Consider the following 18,633-nt stretch of genomic DNA (forward strand, 5'->3'; position numbering starts at 1 on the left):
ATAATAAAAATTGAGTAAAATCAAAACGGACAGATTCATCTATCCTGATTTGCAAATTGCATATATTCAGGGAAGATATTAAACTTACATCAAAAAGAAGAAAATACCATTTTGAATGCTTTTTGGCTGGTTTTCCCTGATCTTTCCTTAATAATATGCACACAATGCCTCATTATGTTCATTGTCTGCAGCACAGATTTTGTCATGAACGGTTGTATAATCATCTGATTCTACCGCCCCCTTCCACTTTAAAACCATCTTTTCTATATTTCAACATGCAAAAGATGGGCAAAAGTTTCCTCCGCTCCTCGATAAAGAGAAATTGATCTGGCATTCAAAAATATCCATTGTTTTGTTCCCCTTTCATGGTATAAAAAGAACCTTTGTTTATGCCATGGATGGCTGGGCTATGGTTTTATAAATAGTAACAATCATTTCTAATTTTTATTTGATTGATGTTGAATTAAGAAGCGGAAAAAAGGCATGAAAAGTAATGCCAAAATAAGATAAACAGTGCCACAAATAAAATGTGAGGCACCATTCGTACAAACATTTAGAAAGCTTCTTTATTAATTATTTTGATAGCTCCCTGTTCTGATCTCAGACTGCATCCTGACATGATAAATGAGCTGCTAATCTGATCTAATCCACTTCAGTCCCACGACTCAAGGCTCAATCATTATTCTCCTTCAGGCACAGGAAGGGGGGTCTTGATTGTTTTTGCCATGAGTTGATAAAGGGAACCTTTTCATTTCTTTCAGGTATGAACTAAGCAAACTTGTATGTATATATGTAACATTAATTGATGGCATTTAAAGCCATCATCTCCCCCCCCCAGTGTGAAATCAACTTACCTTTGCTACCATTTCGCAAATGTGAGCACATGTGCCACCTCCGCGCATGCGCAGGACCTTCCCCACATGTTCAGAGTGTCAAAAACAGGACGTGATGATGTTCAGCTGGCTGGGCTGGCTGAGGCTCCCGCCACCACCACTACCACTTCACCCGAACCAGATAAAACTAGCTGAATTGCAACAGTCTCCCCTCAACAAGGACTACAAGAAATTGAGGAAATCTCACACTTTTTATCCTACTACTTAGAGACAGTTTTTATCCTCAGTAAACTGTTGAAAGTTGGATGAAGCTAGTAGCAGTTCATAGTAATAAACAAGAGTGTTTTTATTCAGTTTGCATTCCAATTTATGTTTGCATTTCTCAGTTTATGTTTCGCGAATCAATTTGCAAACCAAATAGCAGTTATAAAGTGATATTTGCAATTTCCTGAATTTTGTGAGACAGTTCTGCTGTTAGAACTAATAATTCTAGGAGCGTGCAGATTGAAACCTCTAAATTGTGCATGGAGAGGAGCAGCAGGAAACATCCTGTCAAAATAATTCTTTCCACAAACTAGAGAAAAAGTTCCCTTAATAAGAGTAAATGAGAGGTATGCAAGACAATGCAATTGAGTTTCTCATTGGGCAGAATAGCAATAGCACTTAGATTTATATTCCGCTTCATAGTGCTTTACAGCCCTCTCTAAGCAGTTTACAGAGTCAGTCTATTGCCCCCAACAATCGGAGTCCACATTTTACCCACCTCGGAAGGCTGGAAGGCTGAGTCAACCTTGAGCCTGGTGAGATTTGAACTGCCGAACCACTGCTAGCAGTCAGCTGTAATAGCCTGCAGTACTGTACTCTAACCCCTGTGTCACCTCGGCTCTAGTATTGAAAGCATTGAAATCTTAGGAAATGAACTGCTGATATAATTTAATTGGATGGGGAACCTACAGACTAGCAACTTTTAGCATCGTCACCTAATTCCATTTGGCTTAGTGAACTGCTCTCTGAATACCTCACTGCTATTGGTTCCTGAAATAGTCTTCTGACAAGTGCTTCCTACTCTGCTTGGTAGAAGTAGCCCAGAGAGGGAAAGAAAGAATATCCTTCTCAGCACTGAAAATTTATCCCGGTGATACTTTTATTCCGCTAATTGCTGATGGCCGATACATCTAACAATAGTCAACTATTCCAGTTGAAACAAAGTTTCTGTCCTACATTGGGGGGGAGGTTCCCCCTCTAAATGTGTTAAACAATCCAAATTATGGGTCTGCTCAACAACTGGGAATAATATTCACTGTCCATTTGTTTAATATTGCACTGCATGATGTATTATTTATTGTTCAGATAAAGCTGTCGGACTTTGGATTCTGTGCCCAAGTTTCAAAAGATGTTCCAAAAAGAAAATCACTTGTCGGAACCCCATACTGGATGGCCCCTGAAGTTATTTCAAGATTGCCTTATGGAACCGAGGTAAGCAAAACAATGACCTTGCTCCGTTCAGCAACATAGATTATCTTTGGAAAACGATAATCTCCTTTTAAATATTTATTTATTTAAAGCATTTCAGCTTGAACGTATTTCTTCCAGTCTGGATCCAGCCTGGGGTATATTACTGAGATGCATTTGATTACACCATGATCTTTGATGGGTTCAGGATGGAGGTAATGCATCTGTCCTTGCTCCTCCTTGAGCAGTTGGTGACTTCCAATATCATCAACAAGGGTATCTTTCTGTATTGACTCAGGGAGTTGAGTAGGAGGCATGTTGTTAAAGAACTAACGTTGCGTTTTCGTTTATTGTACATCATTCAGAGCCTCATTGTTTGAACCAAACTGCCATAGAAATGCTATAAATAAATAAAAACCGAATAAGAAGTAGCCTCTTTGGACAGTTCCCACAACACTGATAAAAATAAGATTGTCCCTCTGTTCACATCATACGTATAACTTGGTTACTGAATTTATCATTTTCTGGCTTCATGCAATACATTAATCCATAAAGAAACAAGTGGGCTTGAATTGCATACACGCATTCATGCACACAAGCCCTGAACAAGGGTAAGGCCCACCAGGTTTATTAGTTAGCATAATACATGAATGCATCTGCTAGGTCTTTATGTGTGACCAGGATCTGCATGTTGCATGAGCTTTCTGAACAACATCACACAAAAGGAAAAAAAGGGCAGCTTGAGAGAAGCAGTGAATCAAGCAAATAGCCCTCAAAATTGCATAATAATTCTTAAAATGAATGGCTTAAATGATAACTTTTGGAGAAAGAAAAAGTTGAATATCCTGGTTTGGAAGTGCCTGTCTGTTGCAATGGTTGTTTTCAGGTGATTGCTGAGGAAGTGCAGGATCTGATATGGAACATTATTTATAAGAAGAGTTGTAGTGAGCCCTTTTCCATCTCTTTCTGTGCTGCATTTTTGGACCCATTCTGAGTTCTCAAAACAACTGGTGTAATTAGACATATTGAGCATAACAGGAGATATTTCAATCTTGCCACAAAGAGAATTGTGCAACGGTGGGACTTGAATAACGTTTCTCTGGCTGGGTAGGTGTGGCTGGTTGTTCATGTGACTGGGTGGGTGATGTCATGATCACACCAAGCCCCGCCTCCCGGCCATTCGCCTCAACAGTAGGATTCAGCTGATTGGGGCTAATACCACCACTGGCTGGCCCCATCCCCGCCTGTTTTTCAGCCAGTTTTGGGGGCGTTTTCAGACCATTTCTTGGCCTGTTTGGGGGAAAATTTTGGGGCCACAAACGGCCTGAAAATGGCCCTAAAAAGAGCAGGGGCAGGGCCAGCCAGTGGTGGGATTGGCCGGTTCGCTGAACTGTGCAGAATCTTAACTACTGATTCATCCGAACCGGTGCAAAACAGCAGCAGCAGCCCACCTTTGGAATTGTGTGAACTCATGATCTGTGCTATCATTGTAGTGTCCCACAACTGCTACCACTGTTGTATTACAATCATTGCAAAAAAGACTCATAGACTACTATTTTCCATTGTATTTTACTCCATATTCCCTGGGAATAGAGCATGCATGGGGAAAAAAATAGAAATTGCAAGTGCCTATGATTAACTTCAGCTTTACTACTTTCAGGGTGGGATTTTACAACTAACTTTAGATCTGACCCACTGTCAGTACAGCATACAGAAAGCAATTAATCATACTCTCCACGATTCATTGGGAGTTGTCGATCATTGCTGTTCTCATTAAATAATTTGCAATGGTAGTTTGATTTGCTGGGGAGGGCTAAGCTCCTGAATTCCTTTGTTGATGTGCTTATCTAATGATGATCCCAGTAAAGTATTATTAGGCAGAACATAATCAGAAAAACTTCTAAATCAATTATGGTGAGTCATTTATTCTTTAGAACAGCCGGACTACCTTAAGATGAGTTGTCAATGAAATATTCTAATTAGTAGGACTCTCCAACGTGGACTGCAAATCCAGTTAATTTCTAGGCAGTAGCAAGGAGTTAGTATTTTCTGTGGCTAGTGGTTGCCAGGATCTTTGCAGCTGAAATCTGAGTGTCTTGAAAATTATGGTAATAGCAATAACATTTAAACTTATATACCACTTCACAGTGCTTTGCAGCCCTCTCTAGGGGTATATAGAGCCGGCATATTGCCCCCAACAATCTGGGTCCTCATTTTACTGACCTCAGAAGGATGGAAGGCCAAGTCAACCTTGAGCCAGTGAGATTCGAACTGCCGAAAGACTGGCAGTCAGCAGTCAGCAGAATTAGCCTGCAATACTCCGTTTTAACCACTGTGCCACCACAGCTGTTATGCTCCATCTAGATTGGTGTTGGTTTTTGTTACCATAGAAAGACTTTCCAAATCATGTGGACTTTTGAGATGTGAGGACAATTAGTAATGGATACATTTTATTTCCATAGTTAAACTCCTTCAACAGGGTTTTTAAGGTAACGTTTTGGTAGAAAATGCTTTCAGGTGACAACAAAAAGGCAACGTTAGCTACTGAAGCTGAACGTATGGCCAATCTGAAATCAGATGTGTGTCACCAGCATCTTAAGACTTCAATGCCAACCACAAATGACCTTTTTAAAAACAAAAGGTAAAATGACAAGGAGAATTAAACATCTGCATAAGGTTATGTTTAATGCAGCTTATTTGCACTGTAATCGGTTCTATGTTGCAGGTGGACATCTGGTCTCTTGGCATCATGGTGATAGAAATGATAGATGGGGAGCCGCCTTATTTCAATGAGCCACCACTCCAGGCCATGCGTAGAATCCGAGACAATGTACCACCAAGAGTGAAGGACCTACACAAGGTGGGAATGCTCACCTTTCCTTTGAATCTTGTGCTTATCATTCTTCTCCAGCATCTCAGCTGAAATAGGTGGGGATAAGCTGAGGCCCCAGAACAATACATAACCCCAAACCCACTGTTTAAATTCCCAGAAGAGCCTCAACCTGTAGACAACCAAGAAGACTGTTTCAAGCAAACAGGATGAGATGGTGCAAGGTTCCTTTCTCTCCATGCACAAGATTATGTGAGCCCATTTAGCTAAGTGTAGGCTTAACTCACTTTAATCTCTGCACTAATTTATATTTCAGTAGAATATTTATATAGAATGTTCCAAGCAGAAGCACTTGACATGCCTACATTTCTCCTTCCATTCAACCATCACTCTTCCTCTATATGTTCTTTAAAAAGGTAAACTATATGTAGCATTCAATTCTGTCAGCCATGCAAAGCAGAAGATGAATGTTTAGGGTTTTGCATTGATATACTGTAATTATACCTTATATCCCCAGTTGTACTATTGTTTATTAATAAAGAAAACAAACATTTTTTATACATAGAACTGCATTATCCTTGGTAAGAATGTGTGCATGAATACTCTCCTCACCACCACCCCCTAGCATCCTTTGAATTAATAGCAATTTCCCAAGAGGGTACAATTAAATAATAAAACCATACAAAAATGTAGGGTGAAAGTGAAGAGTTTCAGAAATATCAATCACATGCATTACATAAAATGGCAACAACAACAGCAACTACCGTTGAAAAGCACACATATGGATAATGCAGCATAGGATTGACTCAAAGCTTGGGGAAACAGATAGGTCTCCTGCTGGGGCCAGCTAGATTTCTCCCCATATACGATTGGGAGCAAGTGAATTACTGTATTTTTCGGAGTATAAGATGCTCCAGAGTATGCATCTTAGTTTTTGGGGAGGAAAATGAGAAGAAGAAAAAATCTGCCTCTGCCTACCAGCATCCATGGTATTCAGCTGACACATGGTAACAAGTTCAGCCAATGAGGGATATTTGGACTCTGAAATTTGCTGTGTGAGCAAGGAGACAGGAAGGAGCCTGGCTTAGGCTAGAACTAAAAGTGAAACTGCTTGTGTTTTGCTTGTATTTACTGCTACCTTGGAAAACCTGCTTTTGGTAATGTATCAGTGACGTGCGGTGAGGGTTATGGCTGGGGAGGCTGGTGACGTCATCAGGAAGGCGGGGAATGGGACCACGTGTGCAGCACATGTGGTCCCATTCTCCGCCTTCCTGAGTGAACATTAAGAGGACCGCGGAGTGCACTGATCCGCGTAGCATTGCTTCCTCCACCGGCGCCAGTCTCTTCCCCCCCCCCACTCCTTCAAGGTCTCCCACCAACCCAAAGCCCGATCCCCAGCTCCCTCGGGCAAGGCTTGAGCGGGGTGAATGGGAAAGCAATGTAAGGGGCTGCGCTTTCACCCCGCTCAAGCCTTGCCGCCTGCAGCCACCACCCGCCCTCGCTGCCCCTTTCGTTGCTTTCCCGCCCACCTCTAAGGCGCGCCAAAGCCTCCTTCGTCCCCCCCAGCGCGCGCCCTTTTTATTTCCCGCGATACCCCCCCCCCCATTTCGGGAAAGCTTTCCCCATTGCCTGGGGGGGTGAGGGTGCCGGCTCCTCTCCCCCCACTCCCTCCGTCCCTGCCTCTCTCCTCAGCCCCAAAGCTCCGTCCACGCGACTCACTTCCAAGGCGGTGGCTGGAGAGGCGCGCAAGAACGGTGAGCGGTTTCCCACCAAAGCAGCGTTTTGTGTGCAACAAGGAAAATCCGCTTTGTCGCCCTGAGCTCTTGTTTGCGCTTCCACCCCTTTTTCTTCGCTCCATCCCGCTCCGGCTCTGGAAGGGCCGGCGAGGTTGGCTCCAGCCGAGAGCGACAGGAAGGAGAGGAGGGGGTAGCTGCGGGCTACCTTCCACCCCTGCCGTGCGCACCTCGGCTGCCCGCAGCTTCCACTGAGAACCGCAACTCCGCCCGCCTTGCCAAACCAATTTCGAAATCATTCTTTATTCCAAATGCGCACGAAAAGCTGGAAAAGACAGCTGGGTAGATGCATGTTTGCGTTCCAGCTACCTAGTGCTCTTTTCCACCGATCGCGGACGCTTTTTGTGCGCATTTGGAATAAAGAATGATTTCGAAATTGGTTTGGTGACCCTCTCTGCAGTCCCTCACTCTCGCCAGCGAAGGAAGGAGGGATACACTCACTCTCTCTCTCTCTCTCACACACACACACACAAATGGCAAATCGAGCAGCCACTGTTGGGAGCCAGTCACATACATTCGGGCAATGGGGGGGCCAGACTAGAGGGACTGCAGAGAGGGTCGCCTCGAGTCTAGGGCAGTGAGTCATTTGATGGGAAAGTTCCCTCTTCCTCCGCCCAGGCCTCCTTTGCTTAGGCTGCTTTGTCAAGAAGCGGCTTTTGGGGCTAATGGGAGAGGAGAGTGAAGAGAGAGAGAGAGAGAATGGGAGAGAGAGAGAGAGAGAGTGAATCCCGTCACATACATTCGGGCAATGGGGGGGGGGGCTTTCTTGCAGGCCTTCAGAAAGCTTCTGAAGGTATGCAAGAAAGCCCCCCCTCCATTGCCCAAATGTATGTGATGGGCTCCCAGCAGCAGCTACTCGGATTTGCCATTTTTGTGTTTGTGTGTGTGTGTGTGTGTGTGAGAGAGAGAGAGAGAATCCCGTCACATACGTTCGGGCAATGGGGGGGGGGGCTTTCTTGCATGCCTTCAGAAGCTTTCTGAAGGCGTGCAAGAAAGCCCCCCCCCCATTGCCCAAACGTATGTGACGGGATTCTCTCTCTCTCTCTCTCTCTCTCTCTCTCTCTCTCTCTCTCTCTCCCTCTCCCTCTCCCTCTCCCTCTCCCTCTCCCTCTCCCTCTCCCATTAGCCCCAAAAGCCGCTTCTTGACAAAGAAGCCTAAGCAAAGGAGGGCTGGGCGGAGGAAGAGGGAACTTTCCCATCGAATGACTCACTGCCCTAGACTCGAGGCGACCCTCTCTGCAGTCCCTCTAGTCTGGCCAGACGAGAGGGACTGCAGAGAGGGTCTCCGCAGTCTAGAGCAGCAAGTCATTCGATGGGAAAGTTGCCTCTTGGAAGGAATGACCCGGCTTGGCTCCCACTTCGTCTCTCCTGCCTCGTCTCTCCTGCCTCTTCGCTTCTCCGTTCAGTCGTTGGGTGGCAGATCGAAAGCGGGAGCGAAGCCGGGTTATTCCTTCCAAGAGGCAACTTTCCCATTGAATGACTCGCTGTCCTAGACTCTCTCTCTCTCTCCCTCTCTTTCTCTCTCTCTCTCTCTCTCTCCCTCTCCCTCTCCCTATCCCATTAGCCCCAAAAGCCGCTTCTTGACAAAGAAGCCTAAGCAAAGGAGGGCTGGGCGGAGGAAGAGGGAACTTTCCCATCGAATGACTCACTGCCCTAGACTCGAGGCGACCCTCTCTGCAGTCCCTCTAGTCTGGGTGGCAGATCGAAAGCGGGAGCGAAGCCGGGTTATTCCTTCCAAGAGGCAACTTTCCCATTGAATGACTCGCTGTCCTAGACTCACTCACTCTCTCTCTCTCTCTCTCTCTCTCTCTCTCTCTCTCTCTCCCCCTCCCTCCCTCCCTCCCTCCCTCACACACACACACACACAAATGGCAAATCCGAGTAGCCGCTGCTGGGAGCCCGTCACATACATTCGGGCAATGGGGGGGGGCTTTCTTGCACGCCTTCAGAACCCCCCCCTGCCTGAACTTGTGTGATGGGCTCCCAGCAGCGGCTGCTCGGATTTGCCATTTGAGAGAGAGAGATAGAATATATCCCTCCTTCCTCCAGTCCAACACTCTCGCTGGCATCCCGGCCAGACGAGAGGGACTGCAGAGAGGGTCTCCTCGAGTCTAGGACAGCGAGTCATTCAATGGGAAAGTTGCCTCTTGGAAGGAATAACCCGGCTTGGCTCCTGCTTTCGATCTGCCGCCCAACGACTGAACGGAGAAGCGAAGAGGCAGGAGAGACGAAGCGGGAGCCAAGCCGGATTATTCCTTCCAAGAGGCAACTTTCCCATTGAATGACTCGCTGTCCTAGACTCGAGGAGACCCTCTCTGCAGTCCCTCTCGTCTGGCCGGGATGCTTTTTTGAGCCTTTTTTTAACAGTTAAGCAGAGTCATCAGCAGCTAGCTCAGTCTCGCCTCAGCTGTCGCCTGAGAGGCTGAGCGCGCTAAAACCTCACAGCAAGCTCTCATGTTTTTTTTTTCATGATGAGAGGTGAGGCTGTGCCTCACTTGCCTCACCTGACTGCACGTCACTGTAATGTATTGTATATTATTATTAATTTGAATCCTGCTGAATCAGTTACTGTGCTTTCTGAATGCGATTGCTGCTGCAATCTCTGACCAGCCAGGTCAGCTTCAGCACTTATTGCAGCCTGATTCAGCACAGCTGATTGGCGGGTGGATCCTTCTTGCCAGAAACCCCCAATCAGCTGCTCCAGGCTGCAGGTTAGCCACAGACCATCGCTGCCTCCATGCCTCACGTTTTTTTGGACTCTGGTGGGTCTGGGTGGGGCTACATTTGGTGTATAAGCTGCACCCAAATTTTCACTCTCTTTAGTAAGGAAAGGAGGATGGAAGGGAGAGAAAGAGAAGGAGAGAGGGTAGGAAGGGGAAGAGGAAGACCAGGAGTAGGAGAAAGGGAAGGGAAGGAGAGGAGGAAGGAAGAAAGTAGAGGAGGGAGGGAAAAAAGAAAAAGAAAACAAGGAGGTGTTACAAAAGGAGGAAGGTATGGTAAATAAAGCAACCCAAACTGTACATTATAACTTATTAAATGAAATAATAAATGTATAAGAATGATAAATGTAAAGAAGAATAACAATTGTGTGAATGTATACTTAAAAGGGTATGTAAAAGAGAATAAAAAAATTGGGAAAAAATTCACCCTCTTTTTTTGAGCAAAAAGGTGCATCTAATACTCTGAAAAATATGGTATGTGTTAAACGAAAGACCTTTGAAAGCTGCTTCTGATCTGCGAGCCCCAATTTTCTGAGATGTGGCTTAGATGTTAGTGGCCTCACAGTGTCGTTTTGGTCTTTCCTCAGGTTTCATCAGTTCTCCGTGGATTTTTAGACTTGATGCTGGTGAGGGAACCTTCACAGAGAGGATCAGCACAAGAACTCCTGAGGCACCCATTTCTGAAACTGGCTGGGCCTCCATCCTGCATAGTGCCTCTCATGAGGCAATATCGGCACCACTAAATGCGGCTGCTTTTGTTCATTCGTTTATTTGTTTTCCAGGAAACAAGTGAAGCAATGAGGTTGGGTGCTGCCAAATCAGCAGCAAGCAGTAGTGATCCAGTGAGAAGAATGCCACTATTGGCATGGCTCAGCACACCATGGAGGAGTCACGGTGAAGATGTAACTTGGCTAATTCCTGACAATGTCGACAGTTAGTACTCCCGGGTGAAATGTACCACGGTTGGATTCTTTTTTTTTGGACCTGAGTCAGAGCAAGAGGGTTTGATTTTAAACCATCCCGTTTGGGGTGAGGCAGGGGGAAACTTCCAGCATTACCCCACTAGAAGGCCAAACTTTTATTGCAGATCAAAGGAGAATCTTCTGCTTCAAAAGAGACACTTTTTTTCTGAATTTAAAAACAAAACGAAACGAAAAACAACCCAAGAAGCACTTTTTATCTCGGTTATAGCAGTGTGATGTATTTTGAAATGAATTTGTAATTTTCTGTACATTGCTTTTGATAATTTATGTACTTTGGTGTCACAGTTGCTAGTGGAGGTGATCAGTATCACTTAGCAAGTATTAGAGCGAGAGCTTTACTACTTTTTTAATCTCTTTTGAAGAGAAACAAACTTACATGCACACGCACACACGTGCAGCTCGGAATGTTGATTAGATTTGCTTATCTGTACCAGGCAAACATGGCTTTAATTTTGCAAATGTTCAAATTGCTGGCCAATGCTGTATTCATTCCTCCATTCACCCACACAAATGTCAAGATTTCAGTGTTGTTTTGAAGCGATAAGCACCTGGAAACATCTATTCATGCTCATGGAAAAGGTTGTGTCACAATTTTGTATTCATTGGATGAAAGTATCACGTCTTTTGTGGTGGTAAGCATATGATCAGTTAAGAACAACAGAGGAGAAAGCGGCAGATCGAGAAGAAATTTGGCTGGCCACCAATAACCATGACATTTCCGGCTATGTACATTGAGCTTGAAATTAACAACACGCTGAAACAAGTCAGTGAAAGATGACTTGTCAGTCATATTCACACTTGTTAAGCTTGATGACATTAACCTTTGTTAGTTTCTTTGTGAATTAGTTAGTTATGTGACACCAACCCACTTGATTAGATTATGGATCCATATACCGTGTAGGCCAGGGGTGGTTGGCTGGGGAATTCTGGGAGTTGGAGTCCACAAGTCTTAGCTGGCTGGGGAATTCTGGGAGTTGGAGTCCACAAGTCTTAAAGTTCCCAAGTTTGGACACCCCTGGTGTAGGCTTAGAAAGGGGTTTGTTAATGAACCAAATTACGTGTGTCATGTTAGTGCAGGCTATACTGTCTCATAGAGACCTAACTGGATCAAAACATATGGGACTTTTATTCCAGCAATGGATTCAGCCAGAGCTAACATTGGATGGTGCCAGATCGAAAATGAGACCAGTTTGCAAAGCAGACAACTGTCTGTGTGGTGCTAGATTGGGTTGCTTACTCCATATGACTTCAGCTGAGTGGTTATGCTTCCATTTGAATTCCAGCAGCCCTTCCTTGTCCTCTGTTTATAAGTTACCACCATGATTCACCATGTATATGAGTGCCCATCCCGGTGCTGGGGCAGAGCACTAAGAGCATCAGCTCTGCTGTCCACAAACAGTGGCTTCATTACCAGTACTTCCTTGTGCCATCACACCACCCAAGTGGAGTGCCTGGAACTACTGGTCTTTCTTTCCCTCTCCCTAAATTCTCTTTTGTCCCTTGTTCTTGTGGATTAACATCATGTCCTGTGACTTAAGGTCATCCAAGCGAATGCAGCTGCCGTTGCCTACTGTACTGAAAAGCCAGTATCTTCATCCATCTCTGGAATCTCTTACAGTGGGACATTCCAAGGAGCTGCTGCCTGTCCTTGTAGCTAGACTTTAAGCTAGGCAGGCCCACATTCACATATCCTCGGAGGCTTTGCACACTTCCTAGTTTAGCAGAGCAGACTTTCATCATTGCATTGCATCACCTGCACTGCCCAACACTATGAATTGCCCACAAGTTGTAAGTACATAAGCTGGAGTTTAGCAGCAACAATAGTTCAGCAGACCCTTGGGCTTGCACACACATTAATGCCAGTTTTGAGTCTCCTAGCTTCACGTGTGACGGACACCCACCCAAGGCACCTGCGGGCAAGAGACTTTCTGCTTCGTCTTAGCAACATGGATATTGCTTCATTTGACTCCGTGCCAAGTCCAATGCCTCCCGTTTGTCTTCATTATTTTTATTCAGGCTTTAGAAGCCAACCACTAAGTGGGCGTTTTCTGAGTTTAAATCAAAGTATTGTAAAATTTGGTTAATGTGTTTTGCCATACAGGAGAAAAAGCTGTCTAAACCCCTTTGAAATGTTAATTCAGCAATGGCAACTACAATTAATCTTACGTTGCTTGTTTGGTAGATTTGCATGTTTACCATAGACCTGGAGGGATTTGCCTTTATTAAGTGCTCCATAATTATTTCAGTCAGTGGGAGGGGGTTATTTATTTATTCATTATGTATAACTTGAAAGCCATGTCTTTTCTAACTTGGATTTTGCTTTTTGTTTTGGGCTATTTTCACCTGATTTCACTTGAAGAAAACTGTCTGATCCTAAAACTAATGTTTCTGGATAGAGCATTTTGCATTGTGGTGGGCTTTCATTTTATCAGTAAGTTGGTTGATACCTATTGTAATAAAAGAGAAGCCAACCTAGAAGTTAGAAGGTTGCCGATTTGTGAATGAGTGGTTAATGAAGTTTTTTTTTTCCCATTCTGTATACCACTTTTTTAAAAAATTCAAGTGAGAACCCCACATGACATTGTGTACATTGATGCACTACTTTTCTTTGAATGTACATTCGGTCCCAATCTCTTTCGTTAAGAGGTGTATAGAATTAAGGCATTATTATATCTTGGTTGGGGGGGTCATCTTTTGATGGGAAGAGGCAAAGGAAGGAGGTTGTCATCATGCAAAAATGAATGGTATTACATGGTACAGTATACAGGATTGGGGTTTCCTTCTGTGGGTGGAGTCACTTTTAAGAAGAAAGCCATTTTAAGGTTTACACAAGTTATCATTTCTTTCCCATTAAAAATGGTGTGAATACATGGTGGCGCAGTGGTTAGGATGCAGTATTGCAGGCTAATTCTGCCGACTGCCAGCAGTTCAATCCTAACCAGCTCAAGGTTGACTCAGCCTTCCATCTTTCCAAGGTGGGTAAAATGAGGACCCAGATTGTTAGGGGCAATAGGCTGACTCTCTAAACCGTTTAGTGTGAGCTGTAAAACAATATGAGGTGGTATATAAGTCTTAAGTGCTATTGCTAATTTATTTATTTATATATACATACAACGTACAGGTTGCCCAACTTCCAACTAATTTTGGTTGTTATACTAGGATTTCATAAGCAGTAGGCGCTACATAAGGTCCTGCAATTCTGTGTCGCCCATCTTTATTTTAGGTGATTCTCAAAACTATATCCTGGTGAATATAATTTATATTCAGGATTGATAACCCCATATAGATGATGCTGGGGTCGGCTAGAAGCAATAGTGAAGGAGTGGCAGTTACAGTTATATGCGTCACTCCACCTACTGTCCAATCTTCCTCAGAGAGATTAATGTCCCAAATATGGCAGGCGACGACTCATTCGCAGTGTTGAAATAAGTATACTGCTTTGCTGTAAATTCATAATAAATTGCATCTTAGTAATTATTCAGATTGTTTACATAGAAAGCTTGCACATTGTGACAAGTCAAGATTTCTGACCATGGTTTGTTGAACAAGCCACACTCATTTTCACATTTAGTGTTAGGACACCACCTTTTTTCAGGTTGTGGACCACATTCATTCTGAATGGTTCACTAAGAATGGCACACCCCAAAATCAACATGCGCTTAAGCCAGATGCTAAGTGATTTAACTGTAACATTAAATATAGTTAATTGTTTCTCAATTATTTGGTATAATTTTCTTTTCATGTACTTCCTGGAAATCTAGAAGGGCTCTGGACTTCTGTTGCCCAAATTGAGAAGGGCATATGCCATATGATATTTGAGCCACGAATTATGCATCCACATGCTAAGCTTATAGATACCATAACTGGGATGCAAATGTTAAAATGACCACAAGATGGCAGCAAAGGCATAATGAAAACAAAAGACTTGGCTGATATCTAGTGGTCATTCAAAGCTCTACAGGCCAGATATGGGGTTGGACAAACTGCAGCGCCAGATTTACTCATAATACTAAACCAGCCCAGCATTAAAGTTTTATGCCTTAAATCAAGGACGATCAAGGTCGGCCAAACTACTGTGTGGTAACTGCATTCCAAGATTACAAATAGAGTTATTTTTTCCTAGGGCAGGTGATGTTGGGCTTTTTCATGCTGCTCTGAACTACTTTGAGAAAGAAAATATACTCCAGATACCTGACACCAGAAAGAAAAAATGAACTATTGTGGCAGGAGAAAAATGTATGATATAGCTTTGACAATTACAATTATAAATCCTGCCAGGATAACCCATGTATAGAAATCCATATTTGTAACTAATCATGGACCCACATCATTTTTTTCAGAGTGAAAGTCTATAAGGAAGACTCTCTGACTTCTACAAAGCTTCAATAAAAGTCCACGGACTGTTTCATGAAGCAGTGCCCCATCCAGGGTAGATTCTGTGTGTGTGTCTAATGGTGATGATGACACTGTTGTATTGTTTTATAAAAATTTGTTTCCATGAAACCCTGTTTTAAATCATTTCTGTATTGGTCTTTGAAGAGAAAAATCAGTGTAAGCATTTGACTGATCTGTATACTGCTGCAATAATCTCACATTTATTTATTTACTTATTTTCCGATTTATATGAAACAAGGAGCAATTCTGGAGAGAGTACCATTATATCTGACCCCTCAGTAGATAAGGCAGCCATCAGTTCTGGATTTCTAATTCCTCCAATTCCCCTTATTCAATACAGTCCAACAAACACTATTTCTACCTTCCCTAAATTATAATGCTGAAATGAATACTATGATAAGAACCATGAGCCTTGTTTACCTAACCAGTTCTTATGTTCATGCTACGATTCCGTTTTCTAGCAAACTGATCATTCTTGAGCTTCTGGGGAGGGAGGGGGGAAGCAATGAAAAGAGGGAGCACCCCCTTTCCTAAAGTCTGACCAATCCTAGGAACAATATAACCAGAACTTCAGAGGTTGAAACAATTTGCTTTCCAGTAAGGCAGGGCTGTCAAACTCGTGTTGTCACAGTGGCGTCACATGACGTATCGGGACTTTTCTTCCTTCGCTAAACTGGGTAGGGGCGGGGCCAGCACATGATGCATCCAGGACGCGGGTTTGACACCCCTGCAGCAAGGAATAGATGCAGCCAGCTTTAAGCACTCTACTGGACTCCTGTATTTATGCACCATAAACATTCTTCTGAATGCTTGCATTGAACTAAGTCAGATTTGTTTTAACTGCGGTCTGTGGAATAAAGTCAAAATGGCTATATTGTTAAATCCAAGCCAAACAAACCAGTTTATGGCATACTGCAGTGTATAAATCAGCACCCTGGCCCAAAGTTAAACCACCCCAAGCCACCAATAAATACCTGCACACGTTATTCTGGGGATACTGTATTCAATGGATGGATGGAAAGCCGCGGATAAAACCAAATCTCTTTCTCTAAAGAACCATCCCACAAAACAGTGAACAGTCAGGGTTGTGACCTTCCAAAACACTATTCTTTACATAGCTGGAGGCCTCTCCCTTGCAGAGTCCTTTTTCCTTAATCCTCTAGCATTTTATTGCATCTCGTTCTTTTTTCTTTGCCTAAGAGTATCAATAAAATATTTAGTCTAAATGCTCCATATTAAGAATACACATTAAGCAACATAGTTTAGGATTTATTGGTTTTTGCTGTTTACTTCCATATCTATATTTACACCTCAGTTATTTATAACACCTGAAGATTTCTGCATAGTAAGATGAACATTTCTTGGTGATAATCTTATATAATTATTACATTGCAGTAGGCATTTTTTTCAGTCACAGTACATGCAAAGTGTACAGCCCATAAGCATTTCTCACACCAGAGCATTAACTCTCTAGTGATTTGAGTAGCAACGTTCATAAAACTGTTTGGGTGCCAAAGCATTTCAATAAGCAATAAAAATACAAAATAAAATTCTCCAAGCTTTAAAACCATAGACTCTTAATCTTGGCTCTATTTGAAATGCATTTCAAATTGAGATGAGCTGAAGTGGAAATGAGATGGCGGGATCGTATGAGCAAATCCTGAGGGTTTTGTATCAATTTACCCAACTGGCATTATTCCTTTGGGAATATGTGAGATTTGAGTAGAGAATCCTACCATTCCTAGAGCTTTGGAAAAACAGGACTGATAACAGCAACTCCATTAACTGAAGGAGCGCTAGAGGAAGGAACAGATGAAATCTGATGGAAGCAAAGTCTCCGTAATATTCCATGCAGATTTTTCACAGAATGCTAAATGTAGCAGGAGGGAAAAGAAATCAGAATTTTCCCGTGAGCTGTGAAGACCCCACCACAGGAACTCTGTTCCCTGATCCCTTGATCCAAGCCATGGGCTTCCATTGTGGATGGAGAACTAATTAGCGTGTGTCATGGGTACGCCAGTTTCATCAGCCATAGCTAGCAAGGCAAAGATAGAAATGGTGAGAACTGTAGTCCAGCAAATGTGGAAATGAAAGGTTCCACGTGTTCATTTATCACTGTCCTCATTCCCTTCACCACCATTGAGGTAAATACATTTTTAGAGCAAAACATACATTTCCATTCTCATCACCACCACCACCAGATGAATGGAAACGATGCTTGGCCAATGTAGGGAACATTGCCTGTTGGGTCAGTTCTCCAGAGAAGACGAAGTTATTTCCCTGTTTTAAGCATTGAGAAATGGCTGTTCTTCCATCCCCTCCCCTTCCCACCCCACCCTCCCCTTGCATCCCTCCTCCCGTCCCCCACTCCTCCATCTGTCAGTATACAGTATATTTCATTGTGTATAAGAGGCCCTGACCTATAAGGAAAAAAGTGCTTTTGCTTGAGCTGATCACTTTCCTTTACCAGCTATCCCATATGTTTATACTCCGATCTGTCCCGTGGAATTTGAACTTGGTTGGCTGTCATTTTGAGATGGAGGTGATAAACACCGAGGGTTACCACAATCACCAAGCCCAAGATCAAGCCCAATATGAGAGGAAGGGTTTCTTCTAATTGTTCTCTTTGATCCACTGGACATTTATGTTCTGCAGCACAGAGAAAAGAGAAGAATGAGGAGAGACGGAAAGAAGCGTTATTTTGCATACAGGTATTTCTCTCGCAAAACTAAAGGATTACTTTCATTTTCCTCGGAAGACTTCATGACAATATACAGATGCCTCATCAACATACACATACCCTCTCAACTATTCTAACCTGAACAGAAGAAAATGGACTGGCTTCGGGTTCCCCCAGGATGTAGAATTTCGATCTAGATCTCCTAAGCTGAATTTTAGCCCATTGTGTTAAAGTTGTGTTGTATGAAACCAAGGAGTAGGACAATTTTAATGGGAAACCAGCCCCCTATGCCCTTGAAAGTCCAAGCTCAGGTGTGATAAAATGTGCAGGTTAAGAAGTACAGGAAAATGTTGGTAACTGCACCCACAGCTTCCCAGGGAGGAGGCAGCACATCCCAGAGTAGGACTCAAGACAACAGACTGCACAGTCCTGAATTGGAGGGGGAGCAGAAAAACATTTAGACTGGCCACGCCTTAGAATCTCCCAAGGCATAGCTATTAGGTTAGAAGGTTGTAGCTTTAGTCCGGCAAGATTCTGTCTATTAGATGTAAGCAAATATAAAACTGCATTTGATTGGATCTCACCATGTCATCTTAGGCCTAACAATTAGGAATCCAAAGCAAGCAACCCAAATCAATGTTCTTCAATCATTAGGTCAATTCGTCTTGTCCTACCTGCATCCTTTCCTACTGCTCAAGCTGATGGATCTTTGCTTAGTACCGCATGTGCCAATGACCACCAGCGCAAGGATAGCCGCTGCTGGTGCTGTTTGCACAGCACTAGCAATAAAGCGGTTCTGATGGAGATGGAAGAATATTAATGCCCATAACAATAACTCTCTGCAATTTTATTATTACCCTGTTTCCCCTGGAAGTAAGACCTCCCTGGATAATAAGCCCAATCAGGTTTTTGAGTGCATGTGCTAAAATAACCCCTCCCCCAAAAAT

The 18,633-nt window shown here is 43.4% G+C and overlaps 2 protein-coding genes across 12 annotated transcripts in view; one reads left to right on the top strand and one right to left on the bottom strand.

Annotated features, from left to right (window-relative positions):
• Positions 1-11,516, top strand: part of PAK5 (p21 (RAC1) activated kinase 5) — a 153,194-nt gene extending 141,678 nt beyond the window's left edge. For all 9 annotated transcript variants that reach the window (XM_081941141.1, XM_081941147.1, XM_081941148.1 and 6 more), the window contains 3 exons: positions 2,184-2,309; positions 5,011-5,145; positions 10,216-11,516. In XM_081941141.1, coding sequence (XP_081797267.1) covers positions 2,184-2,309; positions 5,011-5,145; positions 10,216-10,371 — 417 coding nt within the window. In that variant the 3' untranslated portion in view covers positions 10,372-11,516. The remainder of the gene's footprint in view (positions 1-2,183; positions 2,310-5,010; positions 5,146-10,215) is intronic.
• A 1,769-nt stretch (positions 11,517-13,285) lies between these two features.
• LAMP5 (lysosomal associated membrane protein family member 5) overlaps positions 13,286-18,633 on the bottom strand; it is a 17,612-nt gene continuing 12,264 nt past the window's right edge. Inside the window, exons 6-7 of one of the 3 annotated variants that reach the window (XR_014174349.1) lie at positions 17,427-17,655; positions 13,286-14,053 (exon numbers count right to left, since the gene is read on the bottom strand). Coding sequence is in view for 1 of the 3 variants with exons in the window: in XM_081941183.1 (XP_081797309.1) it covers positions 17,477-17,655 (179 nt within the window). In the remaining 2 variants the exon portion in view is untranslated. Of the gene's footprint in view, positions 14,054-16,262; positions 17,042-17,426; positions 17,656-18,633 lie in introns of those variants that run through there. The other 2 variants (XR_014174350.1, XM_081941183.1) reach the window with 2 other exon arrangements.

The sequence above is a fragment of the Natrix helvetica genome (genome assembly GCF_964273705.1).
Source record: "Natrix helvetica genome assembly, chromosome: 2".
In the NCBI taxonomy this organism is placed as follows: domain Eukaryota; kingdom Metazoa; phylum Chordata; class Lepidosauria; order Squamata; family Natricidae; genus Natrix; species Natrix helvetica.